This window comes from Mustela putorius, unplaced genomic scaffold (genome assembly GCF_011764305.1).
Source record: "Mustela putorius furo isolate JIRA1106 unplaced genomic scaffold, ASM1176430v1.1 tig00003988_pilon_pilon_pilon, whole genome shotgun sequence".
Classification (NCBI taxonomy): Eukaryota; Metazoa; Chordata; class Mammalia; order Carnivora; family Mustelidae; genus Mustela; species Mustela putorius.
Window position 1 is genome coordinate 16858899 of NW_025422127.1, and position 22485 is coordinate 16881383.

Genomic DNA, 22485 nt, shown 5'->3' on the forward strand with positions numbered 1-22485 from the left:
TAATCTCCCCTGAGTAGCACATTATAGTGCTAATGACTCGTGGTAAATTGCTTTTCATATTATTTACACACCAACAGGAAGTCCCAGGGTCACCAGCAAGTTCTAGGCTCTTCTGGGTGTGAGAGGTGGGAGTAGCGAATGGTCCCAGGATGAAAAAAATCCCCAAAACAGACTTTACACTTTCTCAGGTTGGCCTGCGGTCAGACTGTCAACACAACCCCCACCATATTATTTCCTGCTCCACCAAAACAGGAGCTTACTCCCCTGCCCTGTTTTCCCTCTCCCAGGTCCAGTGCAATCAATGTGGTGAAGATCTTGCGAGTCCTGAGAGTCCTCAGGCCCCTGAGGGCCATCAACAGGGCCAAGGGGCTAAAGGTGAGAAGCATGGGCCTGGGTGGTGAACCAGCAGACCAGTGAGCATCTAATCTACCTGGCTATGGTTGGTGGAAGTTAAGCAAGGGACTGGGGGGTAGGGGTGGGGGATGTACTGGAGGGAGGAGAAATGGCTGGGGCAAGTGGCTGCTGTGTTTGAGCCTGGACTCTCCTGCCTGTACCACAAGTACCACTTCAGGAAGAAAAGAACAAGGACAGGCAGCCATTCAAAATCAGAGCTTCTAAGCAAAACTTTCACAAGGAGAGGCACACACAAACCCAGGGGCTCATATAATAATGAGGTCCCCATATTCTTACCCTTATAAAATGGGCAGCTAGCAGGGCTTTTGTCCCTAGAGCCATCTAGAACCCAACAGGTGACCTTGAGTTCCATTGGATTCCATCATCATGTGAACCTGGGATGGTGCTTTGCCTATTTGAGTCCAGTTTTCCCTCTTGTGGCAAAGGGCTGCCCATGCAGCCTCCTCAGAAAGGCTCATGGCTGGCTAAAAGAAATCAGGCTGCCAGCACTTCCCGAACCCTGCCTTCTTGTCCCCGCAGCACGTGGTTCAGTGCGTGTTCGTTGCTATCCGGACCATCGGGAACATTGTGATTGTCACCACGCTGCTTCAGTTCATGTTCGCCTGCATCGGTGTGCAGCTTTTCAAGGTAACATCTTGGCTCTGATCTGTGCTCCTGCTTCCTTCCCCTCCTGTCAGTATTCCTGAGAAATAGAGCTGGCAGATACAAACAAAAGAGGCCAGCAGCCTGGGTCAGACTTGGGATGAATGGATCCTCCAAACCCCCTTCTCTCAGCATCCCCCCAGGGGAAAAGGAAAAGACTGGAAGGAGGTGCTCTCCATCAGGCCAAGGACCCCTCACCTTCACAGCGCAGCCTGCCATTGCAGTCCCTGACCTTCCTTCTAGCAAGAAATGGAGAGGGACTCTTATCCTCTGAAACCTCATGTCAGTCATCTGCTTAAAGCCCGCAGTGGTCTGCCCATTATCAACAGCATCAAATTCACTCTTCTCCATCTAGCTTTCAGAACCCTGCATCCACCCAGGTTCCTTTTACTGCATCTGGACAAGACCCCTTGGCTATGGTGAGGCCGGTGCCCATGGTCTCTGCTCTTTCTGCCTTAATCCTTTTATTTTTGCTGTTCTACCATCTGAAACATTCTTCCTGCCCTCTCCCAGCAACCATATAAATTCCCCTGATTTGCTTCCATCTAATTTGTCCCTCCAAACCCTGCTCCACTTCTATCTTCCTCAGGCCAGCTGAAAGTCCAACATTCATGGAGCAGAGTTTCCTCTCTTTTTAAAATTTCTTTGCAGCACTGAGCATCTTTATTTGCTGCCTGCTTTGTATATGCGAGTCATATCTTCCCAATTTGATTCTTACCTCCTTGCACTTTTCATCCCAAGTCCCTAGCACAGTGCTGGGCTATAGAGATGATTGCTAATCATTTTTGATTCGTTGATTAATGAACATCTCCAATCACTTTGTTCTTCTGCCTTCCAGGGAAAGCTCTACACCTGCTCAGATAGTTCCAAACAGACTGAGGCAGAATGCAAGTGAGTACAAGTGGGAGGGCAACCAGCATCAAAGCTCATTAACTCGGGGAGGTTGGTGACTTGGCCTGAGAGGAGGGACAGCCCATTCTTTCTGAGATGGCACTGACAGTTGGACTTTAACCCATGGGCAACTTAATCACATTAACATGACATGTAAGATTATCTATTCTTAAAAGTTCTACCCTCTCAATTTCTTCCCAATGGCCAGCATTGTGGGATTTAAGCCTGGCCAGTCTTATCGCACCCAGCAAGTCAGGACTCATCAGTGGGTCAGGTGTGAAGGGAGAAGAGGCCCGAGAATTAACTCTTCCTTCTTTCTCAGGGGTAACTACATCACATACAAAGATGGGGAGGTCGATCACCCTATCATCCAACCCCGCAGCTGGGAGAACAGCAAGTTTGACTTTGACAACGTTCTGGCAGCCATGATGGCCCTCTTTACTGTCTCTACCTTTGAGGGATGGCCAGAGTGAGTATACAAATTGAGGCCTGCCCAACTTGATATTAGAGACCAAGACATTCCCCAAGTTTTATTAATCTACCACACTCCTTCACAGAGGTCATACTTACCTGCATCCTTCCCAAGCAATGAGGGTTTTTTTCTAGAACAATCTGCATACCATGGTCACTGCTGAAACATAGACTCTTCCTTTTCTAGAAGATGTCAGCATTTCAGAAATTCCAAACAAAAAGAAGTTTCGTTTAGTACCCGGTCCCCACGTCAGAGTGAGCCACAATGATAGGGGTCTTTGTCATGACTCTCATGATATCTAGGAGTGGGCTGAGTTTCTCCAGGTATGAGTCCCTGGATTACCACAGGATTCAAGACTACTACTCCCAACATGCACTCAATGTGGACAGAGATGGCAGAGGTATCTCTTTTTTAGACTCTACCCCAGTGTCCTTAGAAAAAGTCTTGCCTATAATTACCGTGAGAAGTACGAAAGGGACAGAAGTCTGAGGACAAATTCCTCATAGACATAATGCCTAGATCAGCCTGGTTGGTCTTTTACAATGCATCACATTTACCAGGCTGTTTCATATATCTTGTATGGACCCCTGCTTCTCCCTACCCCCACCTGTGTATTCCAGGAAAATTACTGTTGAAAAGTTAAAAAATTCTAAATATTCCTAAGTCAGTAATAACACATGGATCTGAGTTGAGAGTCACCATTCTTATGTGGTAAAAAATATAGATAATAGCTAAAGAATAGCTGAGTACTGGGCAGAGTAACAAGGGAAAGAGAGGGGATAATCCCTGTCCATGAAGAAGAACAGGCATAATGGGCACGTAGTCCAGGCCCAGATGAATGGCAGACACATGTAAACGATCTAAGTATGAATTCAAACCATTGTTGATGATCTGAATAAGCCTGGGTCATTTTTTACCTAGTATTTTTTATATCAAATGGATGTTTGCTCTCAAATAGATTTATTTTATGTTCACTGTAACATCCTCTGAGTCTATGCTAGTTTGCAAAGCTGTTTCAATATTTACTTATATTTTTAGTATTTGAAATCAATGTCCATGACTCATTTTACATTGAAATAATTCTTGACGGTTTCAAAACCCCCTCATATACATTATACCAACCACCCTACCAGGTAGGAAAGTCAGGCTTATTGTCTTCATTGTACAGATAAAGAATCTGAGGCTCAAAGGGATTAAGTTATTTGCCCATGGTCTCACACCAGTAAGTGACAGAGCTGGGACTTGAATCCAGATCTTCTGACTCCCATCCTAGAGCTGTTTCCAGCACCCTTGATCCAAGGGTCCATAGGAGCAGTGGTGCCATCATTCCACAGATGTAACATTGCTTCTCCGCTTCCCTTTGGGGCCTGTCTCCTTCTGCAGGCTGCTGTACCGCTCCATCGACTCCCACACAGAAGACAAGGGCCCCATCTACAACTACCGTGTGGAGATCTCCATCTTTTTCATCATCTACATCATCATCATTGCCTTCTTCATGATGAACATCTTCGTGGGTTTCGTCATCGTCACCTTCCAGGAGCAGGGGGAGCAGGAATACAAGAACTGTGAGCTGGACAAGAACCAGGTAGCTTCCTAGGAAGGAGAGGAACAGGTGTCAGGGCAGCGGGGGGGGCAGGGCTACTTGAGGAACGACAGCAGTTGGCAGCTTGTGGCCCACCCAGAAGAGAGGCTGGAGTCAGGAGAGAGATCCATGCAGACACTAAGATTATGCATCTGCTCCTCAATAAGGAAGCCGTCCTCTGGAAGGACCTGGACAAAAGAAATGCAAATCCTGGATCTGGCGAGTGCATTCAGCCAACAAATATTGGTTAGACATCTACTTAAGGAGACTCTCTGATAGATTCTGTGGGAACAAAACCTCATGTCTCAGGAATTGTCAAGTCAGAAAGTGCCCACGTAGGTTGGCACTTTGATCATGAAGAAAGAAACTAGAGCAATGAGGGCATGATGATTTCAGGGGTGGGGAAGAGAGGGACAGTAGAAAACCACGAGGAAATTGTTTCTTAAATAAAACACAGAGGCCTGTGCATGAGGTGGGGGCAAGAAAGAGGCTTAAGTAGGAACAATATGGGAATGCCAGTACTGTAAGGTATTTTGTTGGCCTATGAGGAAGAGCTGGCAACTCCGTCAGTGAGGAATGAAGCTGTAGCATGTGATCACAGAGGCCACTTCTCCAACTCAGCTCCCTGATAGGGAAAGTCAGGTGGATCTGTATCCCTGTCCATGAGTGACTTAAGGTCTTATATGGGAAGGTACATGGCACAAGACACTCAGCTCTCCTCCAGTTATGCCAGCTGGACCCCTCATGGGTTTTTATGTCAACCTCTTGGGTTTAGACTCACCATTCTGGCTGCTGAATGGCCTTTGGATTAGAAATAAAATGGGAAAGCAGGAGGCCAATTGGAAAGTGTAGATGAGAGATGGTTAGACCTTGATGTACTATCAGGTTAGTGATAGTGGAGGTGGACAGGATAAAGGACATTAAATTGCTCAGGCCTAGAGATTGGGTGCAGAGGCTGAGAGTAAGTGAAGAGGCTGGGGTGACTCCCAAGTTTCTGATACAGGAATCCGGGCCTGGTACAGAGAAAATGAACCAGATCTGTGTTAGAGTCCCAGGAATTTAGCTAGCCCAAGCTCTGATTCCCTATCCTTGAACTATATCTTCTGATCTTGTGGATATGGGTAAATAAGGAAGACCAACTTAGTACAGGAAGGAGAAGTTGAGAGATGCTCCAAGGAGAGTCCGAGGCATAGGAAATAATCAATGGGAAGACCACCTCTCTGTCATTCAGTAAGTATTTATCAAAGGCCAACTAAGTGTCAGCAGTATACCAGTCATTACCAAGTTGGAAAAAAGAGACACAAGCTCCTTGATAAAATCTTGGTAAGGAAACTGACTAGAGGCAATGCTTTCCTTGATTAAGGGAATGATCTAAGAAAAACAGTTCAAATAACATCTTAAAGCTGTAAATGAGCTAGATAAGTAGATTTTTTCTCTGATGCCCAAGGTGTATAGTTTCATCCACACCCTACCTCCTCTGCCATCTCCCTACACATCATCCAGGTTACTAACCCCCTCTCTCAATTCCCACCCCACCACTCCTGCTGCCTTGCTCCCAGCGACAATGCGTGGAATATGCCCTCAAGGCCCGGCCCCTGCGGAGGTACATCCCCAAGAACCAGCACCAGTACAAAGTGTGGTACGTGGTCAACTCCACCTACTTTGAATACCTGATGTTCGTCCTCATCCTTCTCAACACCATCTGCTTGGCCATGCAGGTCAGTCCTAGGGGGACCCTGGATCCATGACAGCTGTAGGAGGGAGGTTGCTAGGGGAGGAGATGAAGTATAAAAGAGCTGCATGGCTGTCTCCAGTGTGTCACCTTCATGTTGGCCAAGAGAGGCAGAAAGAGCAGAACTGCCCTCTTTTCTCAGATGGAGAAGGACAAGTGTCCCTTCTCAAAAATGAGCTCTTCTCTGAGACTTTATAAGAGAAGGTCTTAATTAATCCAGAGAGGCCTGGGTTAATAAAATGTTAACAGTGAAGGAAATGGAGAAGAGAGGGAGAGCCTGAAGAGGCATGGGTATAGAGATTGATTCTGTGTCCACCTGTTTTCAGGGACATCAACTTGTGCTTGAGCTCTCTTAGGAACCAGAAGTATCCATAAGTTGTCATAACCAGTCAAAGCAGAAACACAGAACTCTGCCAACCCGTGTTTTCAGAGCTAGCAGAGAAGGGTATTTGCAGGATTTCCTGAGTCCACCTGGATGCCCACAGAGATGTGAATGGCCTTCCAGGGCTTGGTTCAAGGAAGATCTCTTTTGAGAGGAGGGTGGTAAGGAGTAGGGGTGTCCCTTCCTCATTTTCACAGTCCTTCCCCTCCCCTCAGCACTATGGCCAGAGCTGCCTCTTCAAAATTGCCATGAACATCCTCAACATGCTCTTCACTGGCCTCTTCACCGTGGAGATGATTCTGAAGCTCATTGCCTTCAAACCCAAGGTAGGCCTCTGAAAAAGGTGTCTGGTCTACAGGCTGGAGGGATGGACAAGGGGGAGTGCCAGTACTGAAAGAAGGAGAGTGAGAGGCAGAAATAATCAGTGAAAGACCCCACCTTCTTGAAAGATAAATGGTACACAATTCCTAAACCTACCAGAAGTTGCACCAGAACAACCACTTGAGATAGTCTCCACTCTAGTCTGTGGCTGGGAAATACGGGAAACAGATTCCTCCCTGTGATGGTTCTCTTCTTCCAATGAGACAGATGTTGGTCCTTCTCCTCTTTTCCATCCTGTCTCCACCCTCATCCCCCAGCATATAATCTAAAAGAAATTTTGCCCACAGATTGGCAAACCAAACCTCTTCACAACAAGCCCCCCTCCCCAGATTCACTCAGGCTGCTGCTGTACTGTCCTCTCTCTTCATTGGCCACAGACCATCCTCACTGTGAAAAGCTCAGTCAGGTCTTCATTTGCTCAGGGCTCAGTTTTCCAGCCTATGCGGTCCTCCTGTTCAGAAGTTAATTTATTGTTCTCTTGCCCTTTCCGGTACAGGAAGGGCAAATGTCTGTGGCTTGCTACTTGTGAGTAACTTCTAAAAGAAAGGGAAAAAAAAAAAGGCTGGCAGAAAGATTAGAACCATTGGCTGAATGAGGCAGGGTAGGGAAGGTTGGATTGCCTGTGCTTTGGATTCTCTGTGCCCTCTCTAACCTGCCCTACCCCCATTCTCCTGGATAATGGAGGAGTGGACTGACTTGAGCATCACCCTGCATCTTCCACCTCTGAAAACAGGTCAGAATCATTGGCATCCATGGCCTAGGATTCACAACACAGGCAGCTGCTCTTGAGGGAGAATATAGCTGCAGCTCCTTTTGGGGAGTGATGAGAAGTAAAGAGTTGGTTCTAAGAGAATTATATGGCTACAGACTTGAGGAAACCTCTCTAGCTTTTTGAGCCTCCTCTCCCCCTCCTTTACTACACACAGATTCAACACAGATCAACAGGAGACAAAAAGGAAGTGTCTTTGTCCATATACTCCATTTTCATTCAAATTATTACTTGTCCTGGGGTTAATTGGGACAGGGGGAGTGCTCCTTGGCTGTTGGACCCATATTCATTTAACAAGATGTCTATCCTTTTCTTTGAATTAAAATTCAACTAACATTTCTGAATAACTTACCATGTGATACACATACCTCATTGCACATAATCCTCAAAACACCCTCATAACACAGGTTTTAGCTTCCTCATGTTAGGGAAGAGGGAAGTGAATCTCAGAGCAATTAAGTGTAATATTAATTACACCATTATTAAGTGGCAGAACTGGGAATAGAATCTGACTTTATAGTCAATATAATTTCCACCATGCCAAGCTGTTAGCAAGCATCTTCCATGTCAAGTGTACTGCTGGGTGCTTTTCAGAAAGAGGGAAACAACCTGTGAGGGACTTCAAGATAAAACAGACAATATCCTTACAATGCCGATTCCTTCTCTTAAAGAATGCCTGGGGATCTTGGCTAATTTTCAGAGAATAAGACTCCTAGTAAAAGTCATTTGGTGATAATAATGGTGTTTTCTACCTCCTCCAGGGCACTAAATATACTTTTTACACTTTCCCTTCCAAACCCAGTCCCATTCAGGGGCATAAATTTTGTCCTGACCTGAAGAAGACCACTAAATCCCCTAGTCACCTTCCATAGGGCCCATGGGATCTTTGCTTACCTCTGGTCCTGTTCTAGGCCCCGTGGCCCAGCAGTACTGACAGGTTCACAGCCCACAGCAACACGAGCGGTGAGGCTGGGAATGTAAGATCATTGCCAAGTTGAGGTTCAGTCGCAGATGACAGCTTCTAGTAGGGAAACTGGCATTACTTTCACCTAGTTTCATGAGACATATGGTTTAAATATTTCAAAGCCTTGAGTCATTCCACAGTTGACTCAGATGTGTCTCTGATGATGTCTGATGTCTGCAGAGTCCTGCAGTGGACTTTGTGAATTATTCCTCATGACTACAGAAGACATATTAGGCAGACCTGGCCTAAGAAGCAAATAAAATTGATCCTTATAGGGGCCTCAGCCTGAAAAACCCCCTTACCTAAGTCCTGCAGATCAAGGAGTAAGCCATTTCCTAGGAATTAGCTAGCTGTGGTGGTCTAAACCATAAAGTGACTCCCAGCTTCCTCAATCCCTAGTTTTCTGTTATGATAGGATGGAGTAAAATAAGAAAGACTTTTCCCAAAAAAGTAAGAGAACCATCCTGGGGCTGTTTTCATTTCACACATGCCAGGGTCAATCTGTGGTGTAAAAAGAAAGGAAAATGGATAATTTCTGTGAATATCTCTTAAAAGACTTCCTGGCAACAGAGGAGTTAGGGTCACTGGACCTGTATAGCCAAAGAGGGTTGACCGGTTGGGACTTGAGGAGAACGGGGTGCCCAGGTTTCACATTAAGCTATGTTCTTCATTTAGGGAATGGACTCCAGGAAAAACATCTTCCAACATTTCAGGCAGAAAATCAAACCAGAAATGACTTGAAGTCCTGGTAGAACTATCTGGCTGGGTGTGGCCCAAGCACTAGTGACTTCTGAAATATAGAACAGCTTTCATATCTCACCATTAACTGAGATTCTGTTCAGCACCTTTTATTCACTGGCATGATTCTGTATACATGCAATGAATCAGCCTGCACTTGTCAGCATTAGTTGTTAAAGGACAGTTAGGCAGCAAAGATGCAGAAGGCAGGAAGTTCTTAGTGCTGGACTTTTCTTCTCTATCCTTTCAGTCTCTGTGATTGGTTGGTTGGTCGGTCAGTTAGCTGGTCACTTTGTACCTTGTTTCATTCTTTCATTGTGTTCATAGTGATTAATGTTGCCAAGTTCTTCATTTCTGTTCTCCTCACCACACCTTGGAAAATGAATTTACTCAAGTAAATCCCTGCCTTAAATCCAACTGCCCTACTCCTTAAGTTGATGCTCTATTCCAAACACACCAAAAATTATGGGTAAGAATAAACCAGTTTAGGGGGCACCTGGGTGGCTCAGTGGATTAAAGCCTCTGCCTTCGGCTCAGGTCATGATCTCAGGGTCCTGAGATCGAGCCCTGCATCAGGCTCTCTGCTCAGCAGGGAGCCTGCTTCCTCCTCTCTCTCTGCCTACTTGTGATCTCTCTCTGTCAAATAAATACATAAAATCCTAAAAAAAAAAAAAAAAAAAAAAAAAAATAAAAACCAGTTTAGTGCAATTCAGTCCCCCACTAAAACATCAGGGATCTATGGGGATGTCTGAAGAGAATGCAGTAGGTATTAGTACTATTGATTTTAACACCTATAGCAAGCCAGAGGAGATCCCTCCCCTAGAGTAGGAGACACTGAATGGTATCTGGGTCCTACATGATTGTGTTGGTCAGCATGGGAAAGTCCTGGTGAGAATTGTCTGGAGGTAACTAGATACCTGGGTTGTTTTCCTATAGGGAATTGGAATGCATCAGCAAAGATGAAAAAAATTTAAGATATACTTTATGACAAGCACTGAAAAAATATGTAATGCCTAGGAATAAATCTAACAAAAAATGTCGTCTCTACAGAGAAAACTATAAAATTTCATAGAAAGGAACTAAAGAAAACTAAGTAAGTTGAGAAATATATTCTGTTCATGAATTGGAAACTCAATATACAAACATGTCATTTCTTTCCAAACCAATCCATAGATTCTGTATAATCCCAGTGAAAGCTCCAGATTGAACTTTACCCAAGGTGAAAATGGCAGGGGAAAGGGAAGCCACCACGACACCCTGTCTGGCTTGACAGGCTGACCCTGGGTGGTCCCACGGCTTCAGCCCACTTGGGCAGCTGTGACATCACCATGGAGAGAAGGGCAAGAACCTGGTTTCAGAAGCAGGGCCAGGCACAGACACTCCACTGCTAACTACAGGTCTTAGTAACAGAAGGGCTGATAATGTCACTTTGTTGCCTGGGATTTGCTGCTGACAATGACTCAGCAAGAACAATGAGGAGAGGAGGAGGGAGAGGAGGGGCTCCAGGCTTGTCCTCCTCAAGTCCATTTGCCAGGAAGGTAGGAGGCCCTCCCAGTGAAAGGGTCCTGACTCCTCTGCTCCCTAGAAACTTTCGCATGGGTCATGGAGGGATGAAGAAGCAGGTCTGCTGTTGCAGAGAGGTATCTCTTGCCCCGTGGCTGCTGTCCACTCCGTATCTCCCTGAGGGGATGACCCTGGAGGGAATTTGGCCCTGGCAGCTCCCTGTGATCAAACCCTTGGCCTCCCCTTTCAGCTTTTCCCAGCCTGAGAATAGTCCAGAAAGATGAACAGAACCAAAGTAAAATCACTCATTGACCTTTCTGGCACCCCAGGCTTCTGGAATAAAAGCAGCTGAAGCCTTGGGACTTACTTTCATCTTGCAGGACAAATTAGGGACCAAGGGCATTTCAAACCTAAGGGATGAAATGAAGCCTCTGGACCAGCTCTGTCTAACAGAACTTCCTGCAATGTTCCATACACACTGTCTACAATACAGTCACTCGAAATGTGGTAGTACAGCCAAGGATTGGTTTTTCAAATATATTTAATTAATTTAAAATTATATAGCCGAATGTGGCCGCAGCTGCGCTATTGGGCAACACAGCCCTAGACACTGGTTCTTTCCCATAATTTTCCCATAATATTCCCAGCTTCTGCTGTCCTCTGTCTGTCTTGGTTTCTCCAGCCCAGCTGCTCTGGCTTCATGAAGCCAGATGGTTTACCTCACCCTCCCTATTCTCTCTCCAGCTGTTAATTTTCTGCCAGAAATTGACTCATCATGGTGGAAGTCCTCTTGACAGGGTAAGACAGTCTCTTGCTCTGGGATCCCACACTATGGATTTTCTCCTGATTTGGCCAGCCCCTGGACTTCCTCAGTCCTTGTCAGCTGCAGGTGCTAGGCTCTTTCCTTATGGATCCTGTCCCACCTGGGTTCTGAGCTCAGGAAGGCCCTACGGAAGGCGGAGAAAGTGCTCTGGCAGGTGCTATCTGGTATTAGTCTGCTGCTGGGAGTCGAATATAAGGTGTGTCCCTGGTGATCCCTGGGGCACCCAGCTACTCTTTTTCCCAGTCCACTGGGCTCCAGCCTAAGTTTCCTGATGGTGTTTTAGTGCCCCAGTGAAACTGAAATCTGACAGCCCTAAACCCCTCCCTGGTTCTTTCACATCCCAGTTGCTGGATAGAGACTTGCTGCCCTCCCTAGCTGGGCCCTGCCTGGCCTCCTCACCCTGCCGCTGGTTTCTACTGCTACACTCCTTGTATCTGTGTGGGGCTGTTGTGACTCCTGTGCCCTGCCCCCGACATGGAGAACTTGGCCAACATTTCATAGTGTGAGCTGACAGTGGGACAGTAATTCAGCGGTCATCATAGTGTCTCTGCTCTGGGGGCATTTTTGTAACCTCTGATTCCTTTCTGGAAAGAGGACATGAGGGCAGGGAAGCCTTGACTGCTTCTTGGAGGGTAGAGAAGCAGAAAAAGGGTGAGGCTGGAGGCAATGGCTGACATTGACAAAGAATGGAGCTCCTGCTTTCCTCAGTCTGTTGTCCCGAGGAGTCCCTCAATGGCCCTATGCACACTTTGCTTGGCTTGGAGCAAGGGATGAGTCATAAATAGAAGTAAGACTGGTTAATGAGATGCTCTGATAACCAGAGCTGTTCAGGACCACGGAGGTCAAATGCTTGTCAGGCATCTCCCCATTGCCCAGGCCTGGGCACGGCCTTACTATGGTCCCACCCGCGCAAGCGGCCACTAGGCTGTGAGAAGGAAGGGGCAGGAGGTTCTCCGGCAGGAGGTTCTCCAGTGGCCCTCTTCCTGACCAGCACTGTGCAGGGCCTGAGCCAGAGTCAGCACGCTCTGCATCTTGCAAATATACAAGCCTGAGAGAGGGTACTGCTAACCTTGGACTTCCCACGCACAAAGGTGGCCTTCCTCTTACTGCCAATGGTGACTGTATGGTGCAAGGGATCCCATGGCCTCCAGTGGTCCCCAGAACAATCTTGTCTCTGCATATTCTGTTGTTCTTACTAGTGAGTCTTCTCCTGGGAAGGGTTGTGGACCCTGACACGGGTGACCACAGGCCCTGCCAAAATGAGGAGTGTTTGGGAGATATCCTAAGGGCATGACCAAGATGGAGCTAATTTCTTTTCACTGGGCTTGTTGCAGAGGGGATAGACGCAGGCTAGGTTAGGGTTCTAGGTTCACATATGGACAGGCAGAGGGAAAGCTGGAATGGGGAAGTGGATGGCTGGGAAGTATTCAGTGAGGACACTTGCAAACAGACTCTGAAGTCCAATTTCTCAATCTACTCTGGCAGTATCCATGCCTAGAAGTTTCTTTCCTTAAAGATCCAGCAGCTAGGGATGCCTGGGTGGCTTAGTCAGTTAAGCACATCTGCCTTTGGCTCAGATCATGATCCCAAGTCCTGGGATAAAGTCCTGCATCGGGCCCCTTGATCAGTGAGGAGTCTATTTCTCCCTCTGCCTGCTGCTCCCTCTGCCCCTCTCCACTGCTTGTGCATGTTCTCTCTCTCTCTTGCTCTCTGTCTGACCAAAAAAAAAAAAAAAAAAAAAAAAATCCAGCTTCTTGTTTCCCTTTGGCAAATAGCTTTCCACATACTGCCTGAAGACATCCTAAGTCTCCCCACTGAGCAAAGAACTTGATGCAGGACTCGATCCCAGGACCCCAGGATCATGACCTGAATCCGAAGATAGACACCTAACCGACTGAGCCACCCAGGTGCCCCTACACTAGATTTTCTCCATTCACTACCTCAATCAGTCTGTGAGGGAAGCATGATGGTGTTTAGGAAACGGAAGGTGAGAGAAAAGCTAAGTCATGTGTCCAAGATGGCAGAGCTAGGTTTTGGTTGTTGTTTGGGAGGATCTTAATGCAGGTGTAGGTGATTCCAAGCTCTCTCCACTATCCCCTCATTGACACAACAAATATGAACAAGCTGAGGTGTTGTTGTGTACCTAGCGGGTCCTCAGCAAGTGTTCACGTTCTTCCTTAGAAGCAAATCAGAGACAAAATGAAAGCAAGCCTTTCTCAAGGAACAAGTCTCTATAAACTGACACAGTCTCTCCGTTCCCGTGTCCTTCCGCCTCCTCTGAGGCCCTTTAACTCCCTTTCCCCCTCACTCACCCATTCTGTCCTTGGCTCCTTGTTTCCCTGCATTGGTCTGGACCTTCTGGATTTCCCTTCCAAGCCCGAAGTGCCAGGTGCTTTCAGGAGAGGAGACAGTCATCTGATAGGTGACTACAGCTGAGAGCCTGCATATTAATGTGTGTGCATACACGCTTACACACGCACAGACAGATGCATTTGAAATGGGAAGACTTGCAAGACGTGGAGACAAAAATTAGATCACCAAATTCCTGGAAGGCAGGAACAGTTTCACAGGCATGTCTGTGTCCCCTGAGAGGCATTCGGTGAAAATTTAATGCATGCATGCCAGCATGCATGATGGAAATTATGAAACTGGAAAACAAGGAAAAGAGAGTCCGAATAGTCATATCAGAAAACACCATTAAGATCATTGATCTTCCCTCAATGAGGAAATCTCTAAGCCTTCCTCCTTTTTGCCGTAAGAGATTTCTTCAGGCAGCTATGCTGGGAATCCTTCTTTACATTGTACTGAAAGGTGCCCAGATGTAATTTCTACAGTAGTACTGCTTTTTCCATCTTTTTTTCCTATAAATGTTTGTTGAGCACCTCGGTGATGATGTCGAGACATGGTACCATATCGCAGGGCTCACAGGGTAATGTAGAGACAAAGGGGTTACGGAACAGGGCAAGTGCTGTGCTGGGGGAGATGGGCCACCACAGGGACAGCATGACTGGGTGAGAGAGACACCTGTTTCAGATAAGGTAGTCAGGAAGTTACCTAGTAAACTGAGGCCCAGAGGTTGAATGGAGCTGGAAGAGCCTTTCAGGCCCAAGGGAGAGCAAAGGACCTGAGGCAGGGGCAAGTTTAGCTTATTTTGGAAACTGAGAGCAGTGAGCAAGAGGAGGGTTCAGAAGACACAGGCCCTTGGGAACCTGGAAGGGGTGTGGCTTTACGCCGACAGCCCTCAGAATCTACACCACACAAAGCAGGGCCTCAGGCGGGAAATTATAGCATCAGATTCATGTTTTTGAACCAGCACACCAATGGCCTCAAGAAGAAGACATACTGGTACAGGCCAAGAGCGGAAGCAGTTAGGAGTCTGCTCCTGGACATGAGGTGACAGCCACAGAGGACACGTGGAGGTGGGCAGGTTCGCAACATCATCCAATGGTGAAGACGGTGTGGAAAAGGAGTCAGGGATGGTCAGGATAGTCTTTTAGCAAGACTCCCTCTTACCCACCTTCATATCCCTCCAGATGCTAACACAGCAGCACTGGTGCCTCTCAGGTACTCTGGAAATGTCACCTGAATAAGAGCAAACCACAGACAGCATCCCCTGGGGAAACGGAGGAACACTGTTTCCTTCCCCAGAGAAATGACTCCAGCCTCTCTACCAGCTTTAACATCCTATGAGGAAACCCCCTTCATTCCTCACCCTCCCCAGGTCAGCCCCAAGAACTTGCTGGAGAGGGAAGCAGAAATGGAAAGCGAAGGGAGTGGCTGCTGATGGCTGCCATCTGGAGTGGCGATCGGCAGGACACAGCCACCTAAACTAGGGAGCTCCTGCCTTCAGTGTAATTAGACAGGTTTCTTTTGTGCAGGACCCAGAGCTAGTCATGCCTGATGCCCTCTGAGATGGCCCTGAATAAAGGCTGGGAGATTCGACCCTTGCAGCTTTTTTAGAGGACTGAAGCCTTGTCTTGTCTCACTGAAGAGCCAATTACCATCTCCCAGCACTAGCAGCCCACAAAACATGGCTTTGGAAATCTAGAGAGGCCCCACATAGACCCAGGACGACAGGGCTGGCATGGAGGGGAGAGTGGGCAGGGTGCAGCCATGGATGTGCGAGGTCCTGCGGTGCCTGGGGCAGGGCCACCCACAGGAGACCTGGCCTGTGGGTGCTGGGAGTGAGGAAACCCCATGGGCAGGTCCTGTTCAGGGGCCTGTTAAAGGTCAAGGTTCAAATTAAACTAGAAGTATGAATGGCTCTTAGATTGAATGACTTTCTATTTCCACACCAACCTGGAAAATTCAGCTTTAAAAAACCCCAAGAGCAAGCAATAGTTCCTTTTAAGAGTTCTATAGAAACTTAGACATCCTTTTAGGCTAGTGGGCTTTGATCCTTATAGAACCAAAGTTCCCTTTGTGGAACAAATACTCTGTAATATCACCTTAATTTTCCTTTAAGAAAATCAGAGGAAACTTAAAGCTTTATGCATATAAGATTCACATCTATACACACAATGTCATATTTTAAAATATTATATATAAATGTAATATAATGCTTATATATATATATATTTTTTTTACACAGGGTATGTGTGTATATTTCTATGTATATAAAATCTCTGAATTTTAATGTAATGGGAAAGTCTGTAGTTAGTAGAAGAATTAATCACACATAAAAAATAGAGGTTAATGAAACAATGAAAGAGCAAGATTATGAGACCTTGGAATAAAAACTTAAGTTATAACCGCCAGGCCTTATTTGCTTGTGGCACCCTGCATGTCCCCCAAAAGTCATACAGGACACGCCACACGCCACAGTGCATTGGGCAGAACTGTCCCATGCCTACCATGAAATTTAGCATCCTTGGCCCACCCATGCATTACTAAATGCCAGTTTTGCCCACCCTGAATCTTAGCGGTGCCCCCGAAGGTTCCTGAACACCCCCCAGAGGGCAGTGCATGCCCCAGAGTGAGAACCAATTCTTGGGCTAAAGTAGGACTTCATTCAACCTCTTATTTATTTCTTGAAACATTTGAAATCTGTTTATCCAAATTATTAAGAAACCAGTGTCTCCCATCAGCAGGGGAACCCCTCAACCCAGAAAATCACCACATATGTACGTTTCATTCAAAGGAATAGAAAGGGAAGGAGAAGGAAGAAGGCGGTGACATGTAACACCACACCCCCCAGCCCCACCTCCTGGCTGCCAGCGGCAGCAGAGTCAAGAGGCACCTGCTGTGTGGGGTGTAGCTCCTGCCAGCTGCTTAGCAGTCTGATTGGTGAGTTGGCATTACCCTGATTATTATTTATTTGTGGAATGTCCACGGGGTACCTGATGCCGAACAGTGCACGCAGACTGGCACAAATGGGCTTTGTCAGGGAGGGGCCTCCCCACCGTGGCTCTCATACCCAGGGATTTGCATATTGCTGCAACATTGTGACAGGTTTCTTTCCTGCCTGACGCTTGAGAGCTTGGAAGTCACTATGAATGATAAAAAAATAATTATATGACTTGCAGAAAGCCTTTGTGTGGGAAGGGTGGTATTAGCTATTACATTTAATTATTTAATGTGGAAAATTATTCACACTGTGTAAAGAAGCCCAGAGGAAAGTACGCTGTGGTTCCTTTCTCCAACCCTACCTCTGAGAAGGAAACCAAGCCTGGGAGGGGAAGAGGGATCCCCAGACCCGTGGGGGCTTGGGGTCACCGCTATAGAGGAGGGGGTCTTGCAGGAAGGCCACCAGCAAGGCCAGGAGAGGCAGTCTTCCATGGAGCGCTCCAACAGTCCCCAGCAACCAGCAGGCACTGTTGTCCTCCCAAAGCCCTCAAGGGCTGCACAGTGATTGTTCCTGTTAGGCAGAGAAGGAAGACCTGGCCGGCGGGGGAGGGGAGGTGCTATGGAAACTCACCTGCACAACTCCAGGCACATCTCTGGAAGCGAACACAGGAGCTCAGTGCATTCCCATTTTGTTCACTAAAGTGGATGCAGGTACAGCCTCTCACAACTGCAGGGGGGCCATAAGTGCCCCTTCACTAAGGAGGGCTCAGCCCGGGTTAGGTCAGGAAGGACATGGAGGGGACCGGTCAGATCTGGGTTTAGAGTGCTTTCCCAGCTGGGCCGGAGGAGAGAAGATTCAAGGCAGAGGGCACAGAGCTGTCACAGGTCTGAGTTTAGCCCTGGAGCAGAGTGGTGGGACGGCTCCTCCCGGTTCACCCACTCCCAGGGCTGTCTGCTCTCCGCCTTCCCGTCTCCCACGGAGAGCGTCCGTGGTGTTTCCACGGGACGCATCCATTCAGTGCCCTGGTCCTGGAGGGGACCTTTGCAGAAAGCAGCTCAAGAGCAGCAGGAAGCAGCTACCAGGATCCTGCCACCTACCCCCGTGCACACTGAGGCACAGAAAGAACCTTCTGAGGTCCCCAGAGGGAGCTTAGCCAATAACCCCCGTTTTTATCTCCTCCCAGGGGAGAAGGATGCCAGAGTCAGATCTGTTCAATCTTGTTCAATCCCAGGTACCTAGTGAGTGCTCATTGTGTATTGGTGAGAGAAAGAAATGAAAGAGGGCCTTTTAAATGTTCCTGGGGAGGAAAATCTTAATTAAAAAAAAAATGAAGTAGAAGGTGTCCAGTTCCAAGTGCATATTCCTCTGGCAGCCCCATCACCGCCACCCACCTGGGGCCTTGTCTCCCCAGGGGTGTGGACTCAGGCCCTCACCCTGGCCGGCAGCCTGCTCCTGCCCCTCGTGTCTGCTGTACGCCTGTTCTCAGTGCAGCCTGAGACTCCGGGAGCCCCTGAGTGACCATGTCACAGGGGAGAAACTGACAGTGGAAGACAGAAGCCTTACTCCCACCCAGGCTGCCGGGAGGCTGGAGCAGCTGTGTGCTCTCGTCATGACTTCTCCATTAGATGCCACTAATCTCCATGATTACTATTATGTCTAAATGACATCCTAACGTAATACAATTCCTATTATCTCTGCTTGGTGTCAGTTACCATTGTGTTCCATGAGATTCCATGAGATCTATTCTTGCCCCCTCCACTGAGCTGCCAGCTGCACTCAGCACCTCTCCCTGGTTCATTCCCTCTCCCCCCACATCTTGGTCCCACCACCTGGACCCCAGGAGAGACCAGGGTTTCCAAGGAACTGGACACTGCCTCCCCGGCCACACCAACCGCCTCTGCTTAGCCTCTTGCCTCATGTGCCTTCTCTCAACTCCTTGTTCACTCAAGCAGGGGCTCTTGTTCTCCTTCAGGGAACACCCCCCCCCCGCCACCCCAGGTTGAGGATGAGCTATGGTGGGTCCCTCCCTTGCATTCTAGGCCCTGCCTCTATCAGGTGTCCTGACCCTTCCTCCAGCTTTGTGTGGATTCCCTGCTTTCCCCTGCAATGCCATGCGCCCGCCTCTGGCGCTCTGCATCCTGCCCACCTCCTCTCAAGCTTCCTTCCACTCCTTTCTCCTTCTCCCTGTCTCCCACCATCTGCATGGCTTTTCCTAACTCCTCCTTCCCTCCTTCGCTCTGCTTCTGCCTTCTACCTTTCATGACCTTCCCCAACCCTGCCCTTCTCGCCTTTTGCTTCTTGCATGACTCCTCAGTCCCTTTGGTTCTTTGGCATCTCTGCGTCCTGCCGTTGGCTTTTCCCTCCCTCTGAGACTCCTCCTTCCTGGCCTTTCTCTGTCTCCATTCCAGCACTTCTACCTCTCCTCTCGGCTCAGGCCTCTCACGTTGACACTGAGCCTGGCAACACTATCTGGGGCTCCAGGTCCCTGGAAATAAACACCCCCAGACAGACAGAAAGTCCAGGTCAGCCTCCCCATTGGGGCCAAGCAAGCTTCCTTATCACCTCCTCCGGGTCCTTTTGCTTTACCATCAGAGGTAGATTCTGAAGATGGGCAGGGAGAAAGAGAGAAGAGGACCAAAAAAAAAAAAAAAAAAAAAACCACAAGTGATGGCAGCAAAACAAGTCTTAACCTCAAAATCCCCTCGCACACAGTACGCACACAGCGTACTCCCAGGTGCGCGGGTTTTCCTGCAATTCATTCTCACCGCCTACCTGTATTGTCTCTGAGATCACAGAGGAGGCCTCTGGGCTGGGCAGGAGAGGAGCTGAGGACCCAGAATGCAAGGGCAAAGGCACTTGTCTCTAACCTCTCCCCAGGATCAGAGGTGGGACCAGGCCCGCTTGGCAGCCCACTCCTGTCCTCCTGGCCCTCCAGGCAGAAGGAGGGGGACCTGGTTCTCCCCCAGTGGTAAGTGTGGTTTCTCAGAACCTGGCAGTTAACTGTCCACAGGACCCTGCCTCTGACAAAATTTAGCCATGACAACATGCAAACTGTCATCAGTCTCAAAGTAGTACCAGCCAGATTTCCTTCAAGAGTCTCAAGACAGGCACACTACTCACTAGTGACTCAAGATGGATAGAAAAGGCCCTAGATGCTGGCGAAAGGTAAGCTCAGGATTCCAGAACCTTCAACTCTTCCCTCCTTATTCCACACACCTGGGCTTTGCCTGCCCTTCCACTCAGTGTCACCCCCAAATGGAATGTGTGCTTAACTGGGAGAGAGGTAGACAACTCGTGTAAACCCCAACAGTCATCCAGACTCATTTACAGCTTACTTCAGGCCAGGCAAGTGCTTTACATGTGTTGTCTCATGTAATCCCCATTGTAACCCTATAGTTCTCCCATTTTACAGGTGGGGAAACTGAGGCACAAAGAGGTGAAGTTATTTGCTCAAGAGTACCCAGCTTATTAGTGCCAGAAGTAAAATTTGAACTGACAACCCACTTCCAGAGACCGTGCTCTTAATACTGCCTCTTTCAACTTGGAATAGCTTCAATGATGGAGGGGAATCAGGGCACAGAGAATCCAAAAGAGAGGAAAATCCACAATTCCTGTGCATTCAAAACGTATAACATGGGGTGTTGTGGCAATTTTCCCTTCTAATAATGATTTGCTAAAGTTACGATCAGTTTTGTCTACATGTTCTCAACCTACTTCAGCCAGTGAGTGGAGGATCGGCAGCACCAAGGAGAATGGATCAGACGGAGGGTCTAAGTAACTGCTGATCATGGTGGGGGGAGGCACTCATCAGCCTGAATGTGTGCACGCAAGAGCATCCCCAGGAAAGCCAGAGAAAAGGCCCATCTTCTGAATTCATCCCCAGAGGCTGGGAATTTGAAAGGGGGAAAGCCCATTAAATCTGCAGGACTTAAGGATGTCAAGGGAAAGCCCTTTCATCCCCCAAACACCATACCTTCTGGGTGATCAGCCCTGCTTGACTCTGGGGAGCTGGACATTAAGAGGTTTGGTTCACCATTTCAAGGAGGGCAAGGAAAACCCTTTCCCTAATCATGACTTCTACCCTACCATTTGGGACCTCATCACCAGAGGATAGGTGTAACTGACTCTAGGTCAAACTGATTTCATAAGAGAAAAAGCCTATGATTTGTTTCTACCCTCCTTCTTCCATTACATACCCCAAATCTGTATTACCTGTGGTTTCCAGCAAATGAGGTAGGCAAAAACGGGGTGTGTGTGTGTGAGAGAGAGAGAGTGAGCGCACACTAAGCTCTTATACTCCAGAGAGTGCAGGGGAAAAAATATTCTTCCAGGCCCTGCCCACTTAGGGATTTGACAAGGTGTCTAAATGGCGAGCACCTTATTGTGAATGGGATGGGAGGAAGGACCGTTGAGAGTGGGAGGAGGAGGCGGATGGAGGAAACAAAGAGCTGAAGCTGGGTCTGAAACTGTCTTCATGGTCCAGCTTGGAGAATTGATGGCATTGTGGGACAGAGAAAACGGAAAGATGGGCGGATGGGTCAGGGTAAAAATCTGCCTCTTAAAGGGATCCTGCCACCTGCCCCCCCTCAGCATGCTCCCTCACCCCTACATTCCCGCTATGTGCAAATCTCCCCAGGCAGAGTCCAATAAGGCAACAGGTTGGTCTCTGCAGCCAGTGGAGGCCCTAGCACTGGGCCGACCAGGTAGCTTGCCTGGACCAAAAGCCTCACCAGCACAGCCTGGTGAGGGCAAGAGCGAGGCACAAGGCTTTCGTCTTGAGAGAGCCCAACCCGTGGGAGCCTGCCATGGAAGGTTGGGAGAGGCCCATGACCAAGGAGGAGTGGACTAGTGTGTGTTTTCCCTCCATCTGCACATACACAAAGAATTCCCAGAGAAAGGGTGATGAGCGATGCCCAACTGGGAGGTTGGCAGGGTCCCTTTCGGTATCTGCCTTTCCCTGGTGCTCAGCAGTTGACTAACCTGTGTGTTTATCCTGGCCTTTGCCCTACTCTCCTCCTGCCTCCCCTTTTTCTCCTCTCTCAGAGGCGTTGCCGACCAGGCCGGCTTCCCCATTTTGTTTCAGGTCTCTGACGAAGGAGAAGACTCCAACTCAACTTCCTTTCCTGAGCGCTGAGCCTTCCCCCTCCCTGTCTCTCCTCTTGCCCGCACACCCGAGTAACGTTTTGTTACCACATTTTCTAGGCTAGATGCTGAACGTTCCTGGACTCTGCTCTGGCTGCTGTTTCTCTTCTTTCTCTTCCTTGATTCTGCCTCCCCTTCCCTTCTGAAATAGCTCTCCCCACAAAGACAGTCTTCCCATCGAAAGAGACTACCCCAGTATTTTCCAAACTCTCATTCTAAAACGTATGCATATTTGTAGCTCCCTTGGAGTCCTTCTTATTTACCTCCCTTCCTTAAAAATCAGCCTTCTCCATCTGCCCTGTGAATAACATCTAAGAACCTGAGAGGGAATTGGTTATTTCCTGCTCATAGCTTGTGACTTAGACGGGAGAGAACAGTCTCCCTCTGCCTCCAGGGCTCTAGTATATTCAGAAATGATTCTGGGAAGTCAACAAGAAAGCCATGATTTCCAGTTGACCCTCACCTGACCCATGCCCTGGCCAAGCTCTGCTTCTCCAGAGTCTGGCTGTCCAGAGTCTCCACCGTGGCGTTTCTGTTTTCTTTTGGCAGAAATGCCTGGGAACAGAGAGGCCCCTTTCCCTGTGACCTGACCTCCCATACTAAGAATAACAGCCCTAGGACAGCATGTCTTTGCGATCCCTCTGGAAAGAGGGCATGACTGGGAAGTGGGGAAGTTAAGGGAGCTAGATAGAGCCAGGAGGAAATGGAAGAACACAGGCTCGTGGCTCTTGTGAGTAAAAAAATTAAAAGGGAGAGTTGGCAG

At 48.1% G+C, this 22485-nt stretch overlaps 1 protein-coding gene across 40 annotated transcripts in view; it reads left to right on the forward strand.

Moving 5' to 3' along the window:
- Window positions 1-22485, forward strand: part of CACNA1C (calcium voltage-gated channel subunit alpha1 C) — a 735043-nt gene that overhangs the window by 637699 nt on the left and 74859 nt on the right. For all 40 annotated transcript variants that reach the window (XM_045071752.1, XM_045071757.1, XM_045071772.1 and 37 more), the window contains 7 exons: window positions 288-375; window positions 934-1041; window positions 1895-1947; window positions 2270-2416; window positions 3803-4004; window positions 5561-5719; window positions 6331-6441. In XM_045071752.1, coding sequence (XP_044927687.1) covers window positions 288-375; window positions 934-1041; window positions 1895-1947; window positions 2270-2416; window positions 3803-4004; window positions 5561-5719; window positions 6331-6441 — 868 coding nt within the window. The remainder of the gene's footprint in view (window positions 1-287; window positions 376-933; window positions 1042-1894; window positions 1948-2269; window positions 2417-3802; window positions 4005-5560; window positions 5720-6330; window positions 6442-22485) is intronic.